The 17,868-nt window shown below is 43.8% G+C and overlaps 1 protein-coding gene across 3 annotated transcripts in view; it reads left to right on the forward strand.

The window, feature by feature from the left end:
• MIB2 (MIB E3 ubiquitin protein ligase 2) overlaps positions 1–17,868 on the forward strand; it is a 44,594-nt gene that overhangs the window by 14,173 nt on the left and 12,553 nt on the right. For 2 of the 3 annotated variants that reach the window (XM_072917348.1, XM_030289134.4), the window contains exons 4-11: positions 6,928–7,034; positions 9,229–9,423; positions 10,924–11,066; positions 12,801–12,908; positions 13,945–14,049; positions 14,753–14,915; positions 15,787–15,920; positions 17,673–17,821. In XM_072917348.1, the coding sequence (XP_072773449.1) occupies positions 6,928–7,034; positions 9,229–9,423; positions 10,924–11,066; positions 12,801–12,908; positions 13,945–14,049; positions 14,753–14,915; positions 15,787–15,920; positions 17,673–17,821 (1,104 nt within the window). The remainder of the gene's footprint in view (positions 1–6,927; positions 7,035–9,228; positions 9,424–10,923; positions 11,067–12,800; positions 12,909–13,944; positions 14,050–14,752; positions 14,916–15,786; positions 15,921–17,672; positions 17,822–17,868) is intronic. The other variant, XM_030289135.4, reaches the window with a different exon arrangement.

Here is a 17,868-nt window from a genome sequence, read left to right on the forward strand (position 1 = left end):
CCATTTTCAGTCTCATGTGAAGGGTGAGACAATACAGATGTTATAATTCACACCACCACAATCAGAATCCAACTATTTCCTAATTACAATATATTAGAAGCATTTCTTGGCCTATCAGCTTTAAGCACACCATGCTGTAAATGCCTTAATAATCTAAAATTACCCCTCAGGGGGTAATGCATCTTCTATAGTTCTATTTCTCAAAAATATTTAGTTTTATTTGCAAGGCCACCTTTTGAAAATTGTTTCTGGTTCCATTTCTCTCAGCAATGTCTTTCCTATCCTATGGCATTTCTAAATCAGTATTTTTTATCTCAAAATATAAATATAAATACACTTTATAAAAAACTTCTATCAAACTTGAAGAATTTTCTACAAAGCCATTTCCCACAAGCAACCCCAATTTTCTGCCCTGTGCTGGGCATTCCCAACCCTGCAGTGGGAAATATTTTGGGCAGGAAGGACCTGACCCTCCCCACGAGCAGCTGGGATGCTGGCCTGGATAAAAAGCAGATTTCAAGGTAATTTCTCCCCAGGACTCACCCTCTGCAGAATTTGTTCCTTTTTTCTGAGTGGTGGAAGATGGAAATGGAGCAATTTTCCCTTGCAAGGCTTGGCTGTGCTGGGATTGGGTTGTTTGCTTTTTTTTTTTTTTTCCCCTAAATTCTTTCACCTTTTTAATTTTAAATTTTTCTGTGAGTGTGGCTGGTTTAGTGCTTGGAGAAAATGTGCTACGAATTAACTTTATTTGACAAAAACAACTCTAGACATAGTGCCTGATAGCAAATCTTTATAAAATCAGCAGTATTCTGATGAATACTGTGTGAATTCTGATGTGTGTCAGCAATGAATAAGGATCTTCAGAATAAGGATCTTCAAGAATAAGGACCTTCAGAATAAAGATCTTCAGGAATAAGAATCTTCAGGAATAAGAATCTGCAGAATAAGGATCTTCAGGAATGAAAATCTTCAGGAAAAAGGATCTTCAGGAAAAAGGATCTTCAGGAAAAAGGATCTTCGGAAATAAAGATTTCAGGAATGAGGATCTTGAGGGATAAGGATCTTCAGGAATGAGGATCTTCAGAATAAGGATCTTCAGCATAACAAGCAGCTGATAAAAAAAGGAAATAAAAAAAAAAAGAAAATAAAAAGAGACACAGCATGAGGCTGTCAGGTGTGGCAGTGATTTCTGGGAGCCTCCATAAGGGGAAAGGATAAAAAAGCAGTTTAATTGACTGGTGGAACACCTTTCCTGCTGTTCCTGCTTGGCAGGTATTGATTCCAGCTGAGTTTGGGGATGGAGAGGAATTAGAAATTCTCCAGGAAGAAGCTCCCTGTTGTGGGAAGCTGCAGTTTTAAAGGTGGATGAAAGGTTCACGTTGTGCTTCTTGGAAGTCACTCAGCTTTTGGAGCAGATTGTCAGAAATGGGTTTGGTTTCAGGATTGCACAGTAACTGCAATAAATGTGTGTTTTCTGCAGCTTTCACACAGATGAAATCCCTTTTACTCAGAAGTGGAAGCAGGAAGCAGTGGGAACACTAACTTAGAAATACCATAAAATGGAACAAATATTGTTAAAAGAAAAATAGAACTAGAAAAAAATTTCTCTTGATACTTTAGAGAAATAAAACTATAAAAAATACATTGTAGTGAGACCCACAAAAACAAGTAGTTTTAACTTATTAACTTTAAAACAACTGCAACATAGTGTGACAAAAAACTAATAAACCAAGAAACACTTAGAGTGTTTCATAATTAAAAAATAGTCAACTTCAATTGTAATGACACAAATGATAACATCTGTATTATCTCACCCTTCTCATAAAACTAAAAATAAAATAAAACTTTTAAAATCACCTCTCAATTAACCCATCTCTAAGCCAAAAATAATAGTAAAAAAACCTAAAAATTCAAATAGAAGTAAAAATAATTTTTCTTTGGTGCCTTCACACCATCTTTGCTTTGATGCAAATGTGATTTGTTGCTGCAGGGTTCTGGAGAGTGCTCTGGGCTATCAGGGATGGAATGTCGTGGTGTGAAACAAAGGGCAGGGATCACCTTTGAGCAATGCCACAGAGAGGATTTCTGTGCAATAAGGCAGGTCTGAGCTGTGCAGACTCTTTGCCCTAGGCACTGCAGCATCCTTTTCAAGAACAGAAATTTTCTGCCTCTGACTCACTGGGTCTATTGCTTAGATCACTCATCTCTCTTTTTTTCTTTTTTCTTCTTCTAAATAAAGTAGAAGATAAAACCTTTGGCAGTTCCTTAAGGACAAAAAGAGAAAATCAGAGTATTTCCTTATTCTTTTTTCCCTTTTGAGTAAGTAGAAGATAAAACCTTTGGCAGTTCCTTAAGGACAAGGAGAGAAAATCAGAGTATTTAAAAAGTCAGTGGTAAATGCTGTGTGGATTTGGGTCTGGTTGTTGAGCCTCCTTTAGATTCCAGGATTCTCCCACCTCCTTTCTCAGGCAGGGAATGGGGATCCTTTGGTCCCTCCCAAATTCCTGCTGCTGCTGCCAGAGCCCCCCGGGCCACTGAGGCAGCAAGGGGAGCATCCCTGTTTGCAGCAGGTCACTAATCCCAGATTTAGGAGGATTTAACCCCAGACAGGCACTGCTGAGGTTCCCAATCAGTTCTCTAAAGAGGCTTTGAAGACATCTTTACCTGAAGGCTATTTCAGCTCTTCAAATGACCTGAGTTTGAACTTTAAGTGATAATAGGAAGCACTGATTTTTTTTTTAAATTTTGCTATTTGAGGTAATCTCTTCCTGACCTCCTAATTTATTATTTTTTATTGGTCTTGTTCAGTTTGAATTTTATGGCTGTTGTAGGAGAGGCTCTCATCCTTGGCTTAAAAGGATGGAGGAGCTCAGTTTTACCAGAGCTTTTTTCAGAGCTGTTGCATCCATTTGCTCAATATGTGCTTAGTAATTGGAAGATAAATCAGTGTCAGAGCAGCAAAGCAAAGCTCATCAAGTTTATATTAGGGCAGGAGTAGTCAGGCACATTCTGGTGACTTCTGCAAATATTCAAACCTGAGATACAAAATATTAATGTTGTTATATTCCCATGCAGCACCAACATTTTGCTTGGATCTCCTGCTCAGGGCTGGGGCTGAGCTGAGTTTCAGATGTGGAATTTTACCCAGGCTATTTTCTAGCCTTCTCTCAATAAATCACAACCTCAGTAGTTTTTCACAAACCCTGGTTTGTTGTTTTTTTTTTTCCCTGGCAAACAATGGAGCTGGAGGAGCCAGCGAGCTGCACGGGGAAATGTTTTGTGTAATCAAGCACAAGAAATACAAATATTTTCTTCCATTGTGCTTTATCCTGTAGTCAAAACAGAAATTGCAGTTATTTTCATCTGGAATTCTTAAACCAGCTCTGTCTGGTGGAGTTACCAGCTGGATTTGGAAATCAGAGGCAGGAACAAGTGCTCTGATTTAGGTCTGTGCAGTGCAGACCCATTCAAGGCAGTTTGAATAATCCCAGCTCCCATCTGTGGCTGCTGGGAGCTGAACTGACCCAGCAGCTCAGTGACAGCTGCTGGGTGTTTGATTTCTGGGCAATAAAAGGATGCTGGTTTATTTACAGAATAGCCTCCTCAGCAGGTGGTATTTGTTAACTGTTCCTTTTAAACTGCAGTGGCAGTATAAACTAAGAAATTTGGGTGAGGAATATGTGGAATCAAATGAATTTATTAATATGAATTTGTATGATTTTACTTTAAGAAAAAAAAAAACCCACCATGATTTGCCAGATGAATTGCCTGTGCTTGCTCCCAAAAAACCCAAACATGAGCACCAAGGTGTATTTTCATACTGGGGCTTCCCTTGTGTAATTTGGATTATTCTGTTTGATTTCTAGAACAGGGATTGTCTTTCAATGACATATTTTATCTTTATCTTTTCTGGAATTACATGATCAAAACTTCAAGAGAAACCTTCACCAGAAAACCTGAACCAGCTTTAGCTGGGTTTTGAACTAATAATGAAGTTTGGAGGATGATAATAAGATATTTTCACACCATGTGCTTTGTGGTGTTTCTGCATCTCCTCAGTGCAATATTCTGCCTTTAAATGCTCTGTATGAACATCTATGAGAGCACAGTTGTGAAAAACTGTCTGCAGGAACCTTTTTAGCTCCCATTTAATAGCCTTGGTCTGAATCCTTCCCTGCTGTGGCTTTTCAGAGCAGGATTTGATCCAAGTTACTTTGGGGGTTACCAAAAAACCACAGCTTTTACAGATAAAGATGTTATAAGGCTGGTTTTTTCAATAAATGTGCCTTGTCAAGGAAGGAGAGAATTAAAAAGGAAAAAATCTGGGTAAAGGCAGTTCCTAAAATAGTTTTCTGTGATCCAGATTACTTTGGGGGTTACCAAAAAAACACAGCTTTTACAGATAAAGATATTATAAGGCTGGTTTTGTCAATAAATGTGCCTTGTCAAGGAAGGAGAGGATTGAAAAGGAAAAAATCTGGGTAAAGGCAGTTCCTAAAATAGGTTTCTGTGATCCTGATCCCTCTCCAGCTCCTTGTCTTAGTCTGGTTCCTGCTTGAGCAACCAGCAGCCATCTGTCAGAAGTGCCTTCCTTTATCCTTTGCTGGAAGAGTTTCAGGAGGAGCTTTGCTGGGGGGATTAAAAACCTGGAATTTCTTGCATTGAGGTGACTTTTGCCTGTAGTTCCTGCAAGATCTTTGTGTGTCCTGGCAGGGATGTGAGTTTGTGTCTCCCACAAGTTGAAAATCTGGTTTAGAGCTGTGCCTTTCTGAAGGAATTAATGTGATATTTATGGCCTGCCACCTTACAGGGTGACCACCCCTTCTGATTCCTGGTCCCCTTCATTGTGTTTATTTCTTCAGATAAGAACTTTGTGCAGCAGAAAAATCTCACTAAACACATCAACCATGCCTGGTGTGAAGGAGCTCTGGCTTGCTGCTGCAAATTTAAACTTGTTTTTGTTTCAATTTCTCCAGATCAGTGGATTTGGATCTCCCATCCCTCTCTTTAAAGCAGGGGTGATGCTGCTGTTGCAGATGCTGCAGCAGAGTTCTCAGGGATGTCAAAACCCAAATCAGCCCCTCAGAGAGGCTTGAGCAAAGCAGAACATCCCCAGGGAGTGGTTCCCAGCGTGCTGGAGAGAGCCATAACTTCATTCTGTACAGTGCATGCTCCCAAGAGCTCTCTGGGCTCTGCAGTCATTTAATATCCTTGGAATTTGTAGGGCAGAAATGGCTGCAGACTGGTGCTGTCATAATTAACATTGTTATTAAAGGCAGTAGCACAGTGATTAAATTTATCCCAGGGGTATTTTTGCATCACACTGGGTAATTTTGGTTGTTATTCAGTATTTGGAGCAAAACATTGAATTAGATTAAAACCTTGTAAGACTCTTTGGCTGAGGAGATTTGGTGCTTGCATCACTCTTTGGTGGTGAGGCTGGGGAAGGAGGGCACTTCTGCTGGGTGAAATTCAGAATTTCAGCAGGACAGGAGAGGGAGTTTCTTACAATTTCCTTCTTTAAGGAATTGCTCAGCTTTCTAAATTGATCAGCTTTGTTTTTTTGGTCTCCATCCACAAATTTCAGAGGAGGTGGCAGGTTAATGTGAGAGTGTTGAGCTGGGGAATGACTACTGTTACATGATAATCCAAAAAGGGAACTTCTGCTAAGAATAGAATGAGTGGTGGATATTTTGCTATTTAAACATCTTAAGCTCAGCTCGGTGCTTTATTTTACTATCACTAAGAATCTTTGCATTGAATCCCCTCCCTTGTGAGAGAAGGGTTTGGAAGAGAGAATTATATTTTTATCACTTAGTTTCAGGGCTTGGCTCAGACATATTTGATAAATTATTAGAAAAACGTTGAACAAAATGCAGTGAAAACATCTAAGCTGTTTCAGAGGCTGTACCCAAATCCAGGCTGGTTTTTGAAGCCAGTCTGTAGTGCCTGACACAGTGCAATAAAATAAATGCTGAGCAGTGGCTCTTTATAGCTGAGCTTTTCCCTCCACTGTCATTATCTTCTTTCATAACAATATCCAGCCTTGATGGTGCTTAAAGCAGACAAAATCTCAACCCTCCAAATACTGGGCCTTCATTTTCCTCCTGCCTGGGTAATTATGAATATTAATGATTAGTGATTACAAGAGCAAGGCATAAATAGTCCCACAAGGTTGTAAACCACAGGTGGGAGGCCTGGTAAAAGGTTAAGAAAAGGAAAAGATTTAAGCATTTGCTGGATAAGTGAACAATAAGTTCAAGCATAAGCTTTTTATCCTCCTGAGTCTCCACCTTTCCTCTGGAGGTATTAGATGGAAAAGAAATGCAGAGCTCTGGGGTCAGCCCTCCCCCGGGAAGCTTCTCCTCCCCTCGTGCAGCAGCTGCTGAACTCTGGGCTGGGGCTGCCAAGAGCCTGTCTGGCTCCAGGGACATGGACTGGGGCACTTGTGCTGTCACCTAGAAAAGAGATTGTGGCCTGGGTGAGCCGCCAGGCGGGTCCCCGTGGGGTTTGGGGCTTGCTGCCTGATGAGAAGGGTTGGTGGCAGCCTGGGGACAGCAGACACGGAGAGGCTGCCGTGCCACCATGGGAATTGGGAGCTGCTTTAACAGGACGTCAGACCCCCTCTTCACCATCACGTAGGTACCTTTGTGCCCTGCAGCTGCAGGGGGGCTGTGCTGGGGATGTGGGGAGCTTTGTGGGATCCTGGGAATGTCCAGCCACAGCCCTGCTGCTCCGAGCTGCTCTGGTGTCCTGCTCACAGAACGTGCTGAGCTCCATCAGCGCCTCCGTGCAGGGCACCCCGGCAATGGCCACGAGCCTGAGGTGCAGGGGGGTCCTGCTGTGACAGCCCTCACTGGAGCAGGGCTCTGGCAGTGTCTACAACAGCAAAAAATTCAGTTCTTTCCTCTGGTTTTGTTTTTCCAGCGTCCTCGTGAGCCCTCGACAGAATCTGACTCGCATCACGTTAAAAGGGACTTTCCAGGGGGCTAAAGTGGTCCGTGGGCCTGACTGGGAGTGGGGTAACCAGGATGGTAAGCTGCTTTTGGGATGTCCTATAGAACACCATTTGATTTTTAATAAATATTTAATATTTTATATTTTATATTTTATATTTAACATTTTATATTTTATATTTTATATTTTTAATTTTATTTTTATTTTTACTTTATATTCTATTTCTATTTTATAATTTTATTTTGTTTTTATTCCTATTTATATATTCATGTATTTTTATAAAATAATAGATATTTATATGTATAGATAATAATTATATATATATAAATATTCTTTTACTAATTGCTCGTTGAAAAGCCACATGCTGAGCAGCAGCTTCTAGGGGAGTTGTTCAGGTGATGCCTGTTCTTTAGAGAAATTAAAATCCTGTGTTTTCTTGTTTGTTTGTCACACATCTGTGGCATAAATCATATCCAGGGTGTGGGGAGGAAGTTTTGCTGCTCCTCTTTCATAGATGTGAAAACCACTGGGAATCATCCTGGGAATTCTTGTGTCAAATTGTAAATGCACACCATGTTACAAGAAAATAAAGACTCCTTTCTTCCTGAAAAAGCTTTAATTGATAGTGGAAAGTTCATTTGACTTTGTGTGCACTATCCATTTTCTTTCAGAGTTTTTGGAATGTCCTTATTTGGATACTTTTGAGAACAGTGAGGAGAAATTCTCTCCAAGGAGGGTTTCACATGTTGCACTAGGGAAGGACTCTGAGGTTATTGGAGAGTGGTTCCTGCTGTCTGCAGGAATTGAAACCTGAAACGCAGTGGGACAAAAATGCCTTTTTAAAGCTGTTTTGGGGTGCAGGGCCTGTGGCCAGGTCACTGGCAGCAATTTCTGTGTGGTGCTCCGGGGCTCAGGGAGCTTTCCTGCCCCTTTGTCCCAGAGCCCTGCACACACACTGGGATGTTTACAGCCCCTGAAGAATTAAGTCAAAAGTTCAAAGGTTTCCAAAGTTGACTCTGCCATTTATTGCAGCTCTGGGTTCAGTGGAGGATGAGGATGCTGGCAGGGTCTGAGAGTAAATCAGCTTATGCTCAGTTCAGCTTATCCATCCTTTTGAGATCACAGCAGCATTTACATGTCTGAGACTTGTGTTGCTTACGGTGCTGCTGACCTGAAAGCAGCTCCCTGAGCAGGAGCAGTGAGAGGAGCCCTAAATCCACCCCTCAGCTGCTCTGGTTTTGGTGGAGCTGCCCCATCCACAGCCGTGGTCTTGTCATGAGTGGAACTGCCAGCAAAACCCAGCCTTTGTCTTGTGCTAAATGAGGAGTTCATCTCCTTCAATCTATTCAATTTCAGGACTTTGCAGACAATCAAAAATTCCTCAGTGAGACAGATGTTGCTGTCCTTGTTTGGGGAGGTGCTGGAATTTGCCCAAATTGGGAATCTGCAAACCCTGATTGCCTGCACAAGGCTCAGTGTTGTCTCTTGGATCAGAGCATGTCCCAGTGCCCAGCCAGATTCACCTCCCCACATCCATCCTCCTCTTCTGGATTCTTCAAGCTCCTTGCTTGGAAAAAAACAAGTTTATTTGATGTTCTCCCACCTGGATGGTGTTGGGGAGAGATGTGAAGATCCTGGGTGGATCTTTAGCACTTGGATCTTGGATCTTGCAGCACATTTCCTGCAGAAAGCAGGAACCACTCTCCAATAACCACAGAGTCCTTCCCTAGTGCAACATGTGAAACCCTCCTTGGAGAGAATTTCTCCCCACTGTTCTCAAAAGTATCCAAATAAGGACATTCCAAAAACTCTGAAAGAAAATGGATAGTGCACACAAAGTCAGATAAACTTTCCACTATCAATTAAAACTTTTTCAGGAAGAAAGGAGTCTTTATTTTCTTGTAACATGGATGGTGTTGGGGAGAGATTTAAAGATCCTGGGTGGATCTTCAGCACTTGGATCTTGGATCTTGCAGCACATGGGTGGTGTTGGGGAGAGATGTAAAGATCCTGGGTGGATCTTTATCACTTGGCTCCTGGATCTTGCAGCACTGCTGACTATTTTTATTGCCACAGTGTGGTGCCATGACACCGTGTGTTTATTCCCCAACTAGGCCATGCTCCTGCACACCAGGAATTCTCCACAGAATCATTCCAAAATGAATGGCTCACTGGTTTTCAGCAGATTTAACACAGACATTCCCTCCTGATCAGTCCAGATGAGTTGTCTCACGATCCAGTTTTCCTGACTTGCACTTCTTTTCCCCTCAGGGGGTGAGGGTAAGACCGGCCGCGTGGTCGATATCCGGGGCTGGGACGTGGAGACCGGCCGCAGCGTCGCCAGCGTCACCTGGGCCGATGGAACCACCAACGTCTACAGGGTGGGCCACAAGGGAAAAGTGGACCTCAAATGTACTGTGGAGGCTTCTGGGGGCTTCTACTACAAGGAGCACCTCCCAAAATTAGGTGGGTGGAGGGAAATCTTTGCTGAGTGAAGGCTTTGTTGAGGAGTTGTGATTCATGCGGCCGTTGGTGCTGAAACCATTTTTTGTTTGGAAGGCATAAAACCACCTCCTGATTTTCTGAAGTTCCCACATAACGAGCATCATTTGAGAGAATTTGGTTTGTGTGTGAATGTACTGCTTGATCTCAGAGTGGTTCATGAAATAATTTGAACCATCAGATACCCACAGTTCTGTCCCAAGGAATACAGCCTCTGCTGGAAATGCAGGAAATTCCCACTTTGCCTCAGAGAACCCAACTTTCCTCACTTTGGTTGCATTTGTCAATCCAAAGCTTTTCATTCTTCAGGCAAGCTGTTGTTCTCTGTGCATTTAGGGAACAAATACACTCCTGGTGGAGCCAAAAGGGGGAATGTGACCAAAGGGAGAATGGGACAGCCAAAAGTTAGAAAAAGTGGTGGGAAGAGGTGATGTCTGTACTGGCAACTTGCTGCAGTCCCCCTTTCCTCTAAAGTCCAAGGAAACTCCTTGTCCTTTTGGACTTGAAGCTTTTTTTTACCCAGGTGTAATTTAGCTGTGGGGTTGTTTTTCTTTTAACAAGGTGCAGGGAGCACCTTTGGCTCCCCTGAAGGAAAACAGAGGGGTTTGTTCTGGTGTTTGCAGCAGCAGCAGAATCAGGGGTTTTGTCAGATAAAACTTTTCAGGAAGACCTTTAGTCCTTTTCAGACTTTTCTCTCCCTGAGCAACTTGGCAAGAGCATTAGGGGAGGGAAGGGTTGGATGAGGAGCTTAATTCCAGGGTATGGCTGCATGGGATGGGTGGGAGGGTAAGGAACTCCTCAGAGTGAATTCTGTGCCTGCCTGTGCAGGGGAGAACTAATTTTGGGTGCTGTGTGGGCATGTCTGAGCAGCAGTTGTGGGTGAGTGGATTGCTAAGAACAGCTCCTGGTGTCTGCCATGGCCTGAGAGGCATTCCCTGCTCTGCAGAGGGACAAAATGGGTTTTGTTAGAGCTGCTTATGTTTGTTAATATAGTCTAATTGTAAAATATAATGCAATTATTAATATAATCAGAATTAAATCCTACTGATTTCTCTGCTGCCCTATAAAGTGTATGGGGCATGAAAAGGGGTTTGCACCATTCTCCCCCAGTTAATGTTAATTTTCAGCCCTTGTAAGGAAGCCAGTGAGGCACACAGAGACAAAATGGGTCTTGTTAGAACTGCTTATGTTTTATTAATATAATGTAATTATAATATAATTGTAATTGTAAAATAGAATTGTAATTGTAAAATAGAATTGTAACAATATGCAATTATTAATATAATTAGAGTTCAATCCTACTGATTTCTCTACTGCCCTGTAGAGTGTATAGGGCATGAAAAGGGGTTTGCCCCGTTCTCCCCCAGTTAATGTTAATTTTCACCCTGGTAAGGAAGCCAGGGAGGCAGCGGGGTGTGTGGGTGCACCCTGCATGCCTGTGGCCGCTGTCCTTGCTGTCCCCAGGGAAACCAGCTGAGCTGCAGAGGAAGGAGAGCACAGACAGACATCCCTTCCAGCACGGGGACAAGGTCAAGTGCCTGCTGGACATCGACATCCTGCGGGAGATGCAGGAGGGCCATGGAGGCTGGAACCCCAAAATGGCTGAGGTAAGTGCCTGGATTCTCCCTGGCTCAAATCCCAGCCTCTCCCTCCTTCTGCACCGCTCAGGACAGCTTTGTGTGACCTTAGAGTTGAACTGAATCACAAATGCAGATTTTTTTAGTGATAGGACGCTAGAGTCAGAGTTATTTTTAGGCTCTGTTGGATGAGGGAAAAAAAAAAAAAAAGCTGATTTGTTTGTTTTTAAATGAGCCACGGGTCTTTTCTTTGCTGTTCTGGATCCATTCCTTGTTTGGCTTCTTTTGTGCTGTGCATTACTGGTAATTAAAGTTGTGTGTTTTGTCAGCGCTGGGCTCTGTCCTTGGCCAGGGCTAAAATTCCTCAGCCCATATCATATTTTTGGAGCTTAGTCTTGCCTTTAAATTGAAGAGCCATCAGTCTGCTGTCACCTGTTATTTTAAAAAAACCCAGAGAGTGGAGGAAATAAAGATAGAAATGGCATCTATTACTGTAAATAGCATGAATAAATACTATAAAATCATCAAGATATGTTAAATATCTATCCTGGCCCAGCCTGCCCTATAGGTGAGCAGACTTTTTGAATTTAAATTAAAGTCAAGGCAAATTCTGTGGTTTCAGTTTCAATGTGGAAATCTCTTAACTGAGCATCATCCTCTTTTTTTGGGTTTTTTTTTCAGCCTGGCAGGCAGGGACTCTGCATCTTCTGATGAACTTTAGCGAAGCTGCCAGTGGAGCCAGGAGTTTTTTAATTCCAGCTCAGGAATGCACCCCCAAAGCTGTAGATTTTGGGTGTTGCTGTGTCTGTTGTTGGCTGTTCAACCTCTGTGCTCCTGAATTCCTGTTTTTGGGGCGTGCAGGGGTAGAGAGGGATGCTAAACAGAGAAACAGGAACCTCCTGTCACCTCAGAAATTGGCATTTTTTACATATTTACAAACCATGAGCTGCTCAGGATCTGATCTAGAACTGCACCACACAATTTTATTTTTATTTTGTGTGCCTGGCCCCGTTTCCCCCCTCTCAGAGTTTGCCTTGCTGGTATTTTATAATGCAGAACAACGTTGGATTCCCTGCCCACCTCTGTCCTTTGGAAAGGACAATTTGTGCTGCATTTCCGAGCATTTCTGCACTTTGTATTCCTATCCCCCTCCTCCCCCAATATGCTGCTCTTTCAGAGGAGCTTTTAGAGGACCCTTTCCCTTCTTTTTGTAGAAAAAGAATGTTTGCATCTCATGGAGATATTGGAAATGCTGGGATTAACAGGAAAATGTAGAATTTAGGATTGGGAAATAATGGGATTAACAGGAAAATGTAGAATTTAGGACTCACAGGAATTTAGGACTGAGAAATACTGGGATTAACGGGAAAATGCAGAATTTAGGACTCACAGGAATTTAGGACTTGGAAATGCTGGGATTAATGGGAAAATGTGGAATTTAGGATTGGGAAATGCTGGGATTAATGCGAAAATGCAGAATTTAGGACTCACAGTAATTTAGGACTTTGAAATGTTGGGATTAACAGAAAAATGCAGAATTTAGGACTCACAGGAATTTAGGAGTTGGAAATGCTGGGATGAACAGGAAAACCCAGAGATTAGGACTGGGAAATGCTGAGCTTAGTATGAAAATGCAGAACAAAGGTTTGGGAGCACTGTGGATGGGAAATGCTGGGTGATTTAGCCTTAGATACCTTCTTTCCCCACTATTAAGGAAGGTGATTTATTTAGGGGCTTTCCCCTCTTTCCTTTTTTTGTCCCAAGTTCATTGGGCAGACGGGGACCGTGCACAGGATCACGGACAGAGGGGACGTGAGGGTCCAGTTCAACAGTGAGACCCGCTGGACGTTCCACCCTGGAGCCCTGACCAAGGTAGGTGCTGGCAGTGCTGCAGGAGATCTCTGATCCTGCTGGGTTGGGCTCAGTGTGTCCCCAGAGGTGCTGGAGGAACACCCTGCTCTTCTAAACACAATTGTCCACGTTTTGGAACTTTTGCATTTGCAAGTCCTGAAGGTAAACTGCATTTCTTAATTTCAGCTTCCAGTCCCTCATCCTTCTGCAGCTGCCTTGCCCTTGTGATGAACTTTATCCCCCCATAATTCCCTTTGATTGCTTTTGTTCTTCTGTGTTTTGTGTCTCCACATTGTTCTCTTTTGCATTTTTGTCTCACTTCTCTTTGATTTCTTCCGAGTCTTTAATCCAGCCCTTCTAATTTTGTGGCTGCATTTCCAAAGCTCACAGCTCTGGCCTTCCCCAGAGGTTTGAGGACTTTGAGAAGTGGATAATTAGAAATAGAGATAATTAGGTATAGAAGAAGCTGCTGGAAGACCACAAAATTCTGACCTGAGCAAGGTCACAATGCTAAAAACTCCTAATACCAGTGGAAAATGCAGTGTCAGACTGTTTTGCAGAAAATCAGTCTGCTCTGAAAAGTGTGTTTTGACACTGCTCCCTTCCTAGCTCAGTGAGCAGAGGGAGCATCTGGCAAATTCCCAGCACAGATAAACCCTGGTTTCCCTTTTCTGTTTTAGATAACAGATTTAACTTCTTTATCAGAGTGAATTCAAATCTCCAGTGCCAAGCCAGGTGTAGAGAGGAGATGGACCAAGAAAACTTCCATGCTTTATCTGGTATTAATTATAAAGGATTTGGAGGAAAAGAAGTTAGGAAAGAGCCTGTTCCTAATTATTTCCCTACTTAAATGTCTGTGTTTATTTTGCAGCTCAGGGGTAACAGAGCTTTCTTGGTAGCTGCATTTATGTTTTGCAATGCTGTTTTTTGACTCAGTGGGTGTCTTGTTTGTTGGGATTTTGGGAGTGGGGTGGAGGGGCTGATCACTATTGATTTTTTGTCTCTGTGTGTGTGTGGCTTCATCCCCCAAAAGCTTATGACTTTCTTTTTCTTGTAGCTCAACACCTTTTGGGTTGGTGATGTGGTCCGGGTGATAGATGATATGGAAACAGTGAAGCGGTTCCAACCTGGTCATGGGGAGTGGACAGATGAGATGGCACCTGTGAGTGCGCGCCAGTTCCAGTTCCAGGACAGTCCAGTAACCTCCTGAGCTTCCCCAGGCCCTCAGCACTCAGCCATGGGCTTGTCCCCCCACCAGAATTCCTGCTGGGAAGTCCCTGCCCAGCCCCTGGTGCTGGTGGCTCTCGGTGACGCCGTCGTGTCCACGGCACCCAAACGGGACAAGGGGAATCCAGCAAAAAGGATTTGGCTGCCACCAACTCATGTTAGAGGTTTCCATCAGCAAAGTCCTCTCATGCCCTCCCTGACTGTCTGGAATGAGGCAGGGAGGTGGAAAAATCAGCCCAGAGTGGCTAAAAAGTGGGATTCAGGTTCCTCCAGGAGCAGTTAAAGCCCAGAGGAAACCATCCCCAGTCCCAGCTTGATCAGTTATTATCAGCACCTCCCTCCCCAGCCATTTCCAGTGTGTCTGGGAAAACCATTCCATGGCAAACCAGTGAGAGAGAAACTGGTGAGAACCCTCTGGTGTCCTCGAAGTGGGAGCTGTCTGTGAGTGTGTCACTTGTCCGGTGCTTCTTTTCACACAGCAGGAGCTGCAGCTTTATGAAAAAATAAACAAAAAAAAAAAAAAAAAAAAAAAAAAAAAACAAAAAAAAAACAAAAACAAAACCCTGGCCTTAGGTCTGGGAACTGGAGCTTTGAGGAGGGGGGAGGAAAAAAAAAAATATCCTCTCTTTTCTTTACAGACCCTGGGGCACATTGGGAAGGTGATCAAGGTCTATGGGGACGGAGATCTGCGAGTGTCAGTGGGGGGACAGTCCTGGACCTTCAACCCTGCCTGCCTGACAGCCTACCAGAGGGAGGAGGAGGCCAACCTGATGACCACAGAGAGTGCCAAGGAGTCCAAAAGTGAGGGACAAACCCGGTCCCACCGTGGCTGGGAGATCTTTGGTCCAGCTCTTTGGATGGTGGCAAAATCCAGGTGTTCATCCCTGGATGGAGAATTAAAGTCTGGCTGTGCTTTACTGGGCGAGCAAAGCTGGGCTTTAAAAAAAATGCAGGATTTAGGACTTGGAAATGCTGGATTTAGGACTGGGAATTGCTGGGGTTAATGGGGAAATGCAGGATTTAGGACTTGGAAATGCTGGGATTAATGAGAAAATCGAGAATAAAGCTTTGCTGTGCCTTAGTGAGCAAGCAAAGCTGGCCTTGACAGGAAAATACAGATTTTAGGACTTGGAAATGCTGGGTTTGACAGAAAAATACAGAATGTAGGACTCAGAATTGCTAAGCACAGTTCTGCCCTAGGTTCAGTATTTGCCTCATCCCTGTTGTGTCTCAGTTCTCTGTTCCATCCCGTTTCCTGTACAAGGATACTGATTCTTGAGGGCTTGTGAAATATTCCCAGATCTGTGCGTGGAACTGTTGTGAAATCAGCAATTGTTTTGCCTAATCTGCCCTGAAATTGAGGTTGGGATCACATGGTGCGTGGAGGGGACTTTTTTTTTGGTGCTTTTCACATCTGCTCAAGAAATTTTTTTTTGTGGCCTGACCATCCTTATTTCCTCTGGATGTCAGGATCATGTGGGAGAGAGCACAGACTTGCCAGAATTTTTTTGTTTTCCTGATATAGATGGATCTGGAACTGTTTGCTCAAGTCAGACTTGAGGCAGAACTTGCAAGATTTTTTGACTTTGCAGTGCTGGGGAGCTGTGTCCCCTGTGTCCCCTCAAAGACTGAGAGATGTGGGGTGACAGGTCCATTTTTGTCTCTTTTTCAGGTACTTTGGTGACTGTCCTGGAGAAGCTGCTGTCCCAGAGGACAGAGTCAGAACATGCAGGGTGCCTGGTCATTTGTGCAGCCCTCAACAACGCAGCCAAAGTCCGGGAGCTCCTCCAGAAATACCCAGACAAGGCAAGTTTGGAAGATAAAAATGGATATTTTTCCTTTGTTTCTCCTCTTTAAAAGATCATCATAAAATTTTGTAGTCAAGCAGGGAAAAGGATGTGAGAAAAACAATAGATTTGTCAGGCTTAGTGGTATCTCCTAACAGCTGGAATATTATTTTGCTGCAATTTAGGATTAAATTCACAAGTTAAATTTGCATATTTTATGCCTCTAGTTTGTGGCAATAAATCTGAACTGAATTCCTTACAGCACCTTTCCCAAGCTGGCTTTTCCCAGATTTCCTGTGTGGCCGCTGCAGCTGTAGAATGAAGAGGAAAGGGGTTTATCTATAGGAAAACAGGAGCAGAAATCAGAGGATCTGCTGGAAAAGAAAGGCAGGGCTTGTGTCTGGCTGTGCCTGTGTTTAGAGGACCTTGTAAAATCCCATTGTTGGAATCAGGAGGGAGAAAAGCTGCCCAGATCTGTGCAGTGTCTTATCTTGTGTCTGCCTGGAGCAGGAGCTGGGCTGGACTCGTTGCTGGACAATTTCTGTGCTTGCAGAGTGCCAAACTGTCAGGATCACACCTCCTGAAACCCCCTTCAGGGAGGGGCTCAGGGTTTAGGAACAGGGCAGGAAAAAACCAAACCACCAATGTCTTTCAGTAGTGTGTGCCTGGAAACCATGGCTAACAAAAAGAGATTTTGTTGGGAGTGTGGGGCTGTGACCCAGGATCAGCTCTGAAAGAATTTCATAAAGCTGATTTAGTGATAATTTGTCTTGTATTTATTACACTTCTTTATTTATAAACTTAAATTTAAGTGTATAAATAAACTTCTGGGGATGGGAAGGAGACACAAATACCTGCAGTTCTCAGATTGATCCCAGATAGGAAAGTCCCAAGAGTAAATAATCCGTGATATGATCAGTTGTTTTTATTAGACTTCTATTTCTACTCTGATATTTGTATTAATAAATTAGCTATTTCTGCTTGAGTCTTACAGAGAGATCAGGCTGGATTTGAGGCTGACTTAGAGCAAATTGGAGTTGCTTTGGCAGGGTTTTTCCAGCTTATCAGCGCTGTCTGCCTGGTGTAAATGGAAGAGCAGCAGTGACCTCTCATTCCTCTTTGCCCAAAGGACTCACCCATCATTTTGAGCCTATCCAGGGCAGTGCTGCCCCTCCTGTGCTCTGACTGCTGCAGGGGTAAAACCTGGATTATTAACTTGCTCTCCTTGCCAATCTGCCAATCCTCTCCTTAGCCTCCACTGCTTTGCTTTTATTATTTTTATTTTTTTTTTACATCTTGTTCTTCAATGCTTTGAACTCTCCAAAACTCTCACTGCAGCACTTGAGCCCTGAGATGTCCCTGCAGCCACTGCACCCGCTGAAGTCCCTGCAGCAGCAGAGCACAGCAGGGACTTGGCACCTCCAGAGCCTTTTGCAGAGCTAATTGGATTTCCTCCCCCATTCTCCTCTGGGAAGGGAATTGCTGGCAGAGGGATCAAGGAGTGCTGTGCTTCCAGGCACAGAGCGACTTGGCAGCAGGGCTCTGCAATTACAGAGCTTCCAGCTCTGCTCTCTCACTTCTCCCCTCTTGACTAAACGTGCTGCCCCCTTCCCCTTCCAGAATGTTCTGGGACAAGCTCAGCTGGGAGCTGCTGGCCGGCCAGAGGAGCCAGCAGGGCACAGACCCCGTGGGGTTTCTGGGCTCTTCCCACCCTGCTCCAGGCACAGGACAAGGTCATCCCTAACTTTCTGTGTCTCTGCCCTTCCCAAAGGTGGATGCCAAGAACCAGGGCAGGACTGCCCTGCAAATTGCCTCGTACCAGGGGCACCTGGAGGTGGTGAAGACGCTGCTGCAGGCGCACGCCAACGTCGACCTGCGTGACGACGAGGGGGACACGGCGCTGCACTACGCAGCCTTTGGGTAGGACACCTCCCCTCCTGCTGTCCCTGATGGAAAACCTCTGTCCT

The sequence above is a fragment of the Taeniopygia guttata genome, chromosome 21 (assembly GCF_048771995.1).
Source record: "Taeniopygia guttata chromosome 21, bTaeGut7.mat, whole genome shotgun sequence".
NCBI classification, from domain to species: Eukaryota; Metazoa; Chordata; class Aves; order Passeriformes; family Estrildidae; genus Taeniopygia; species Taeniopygia guttata.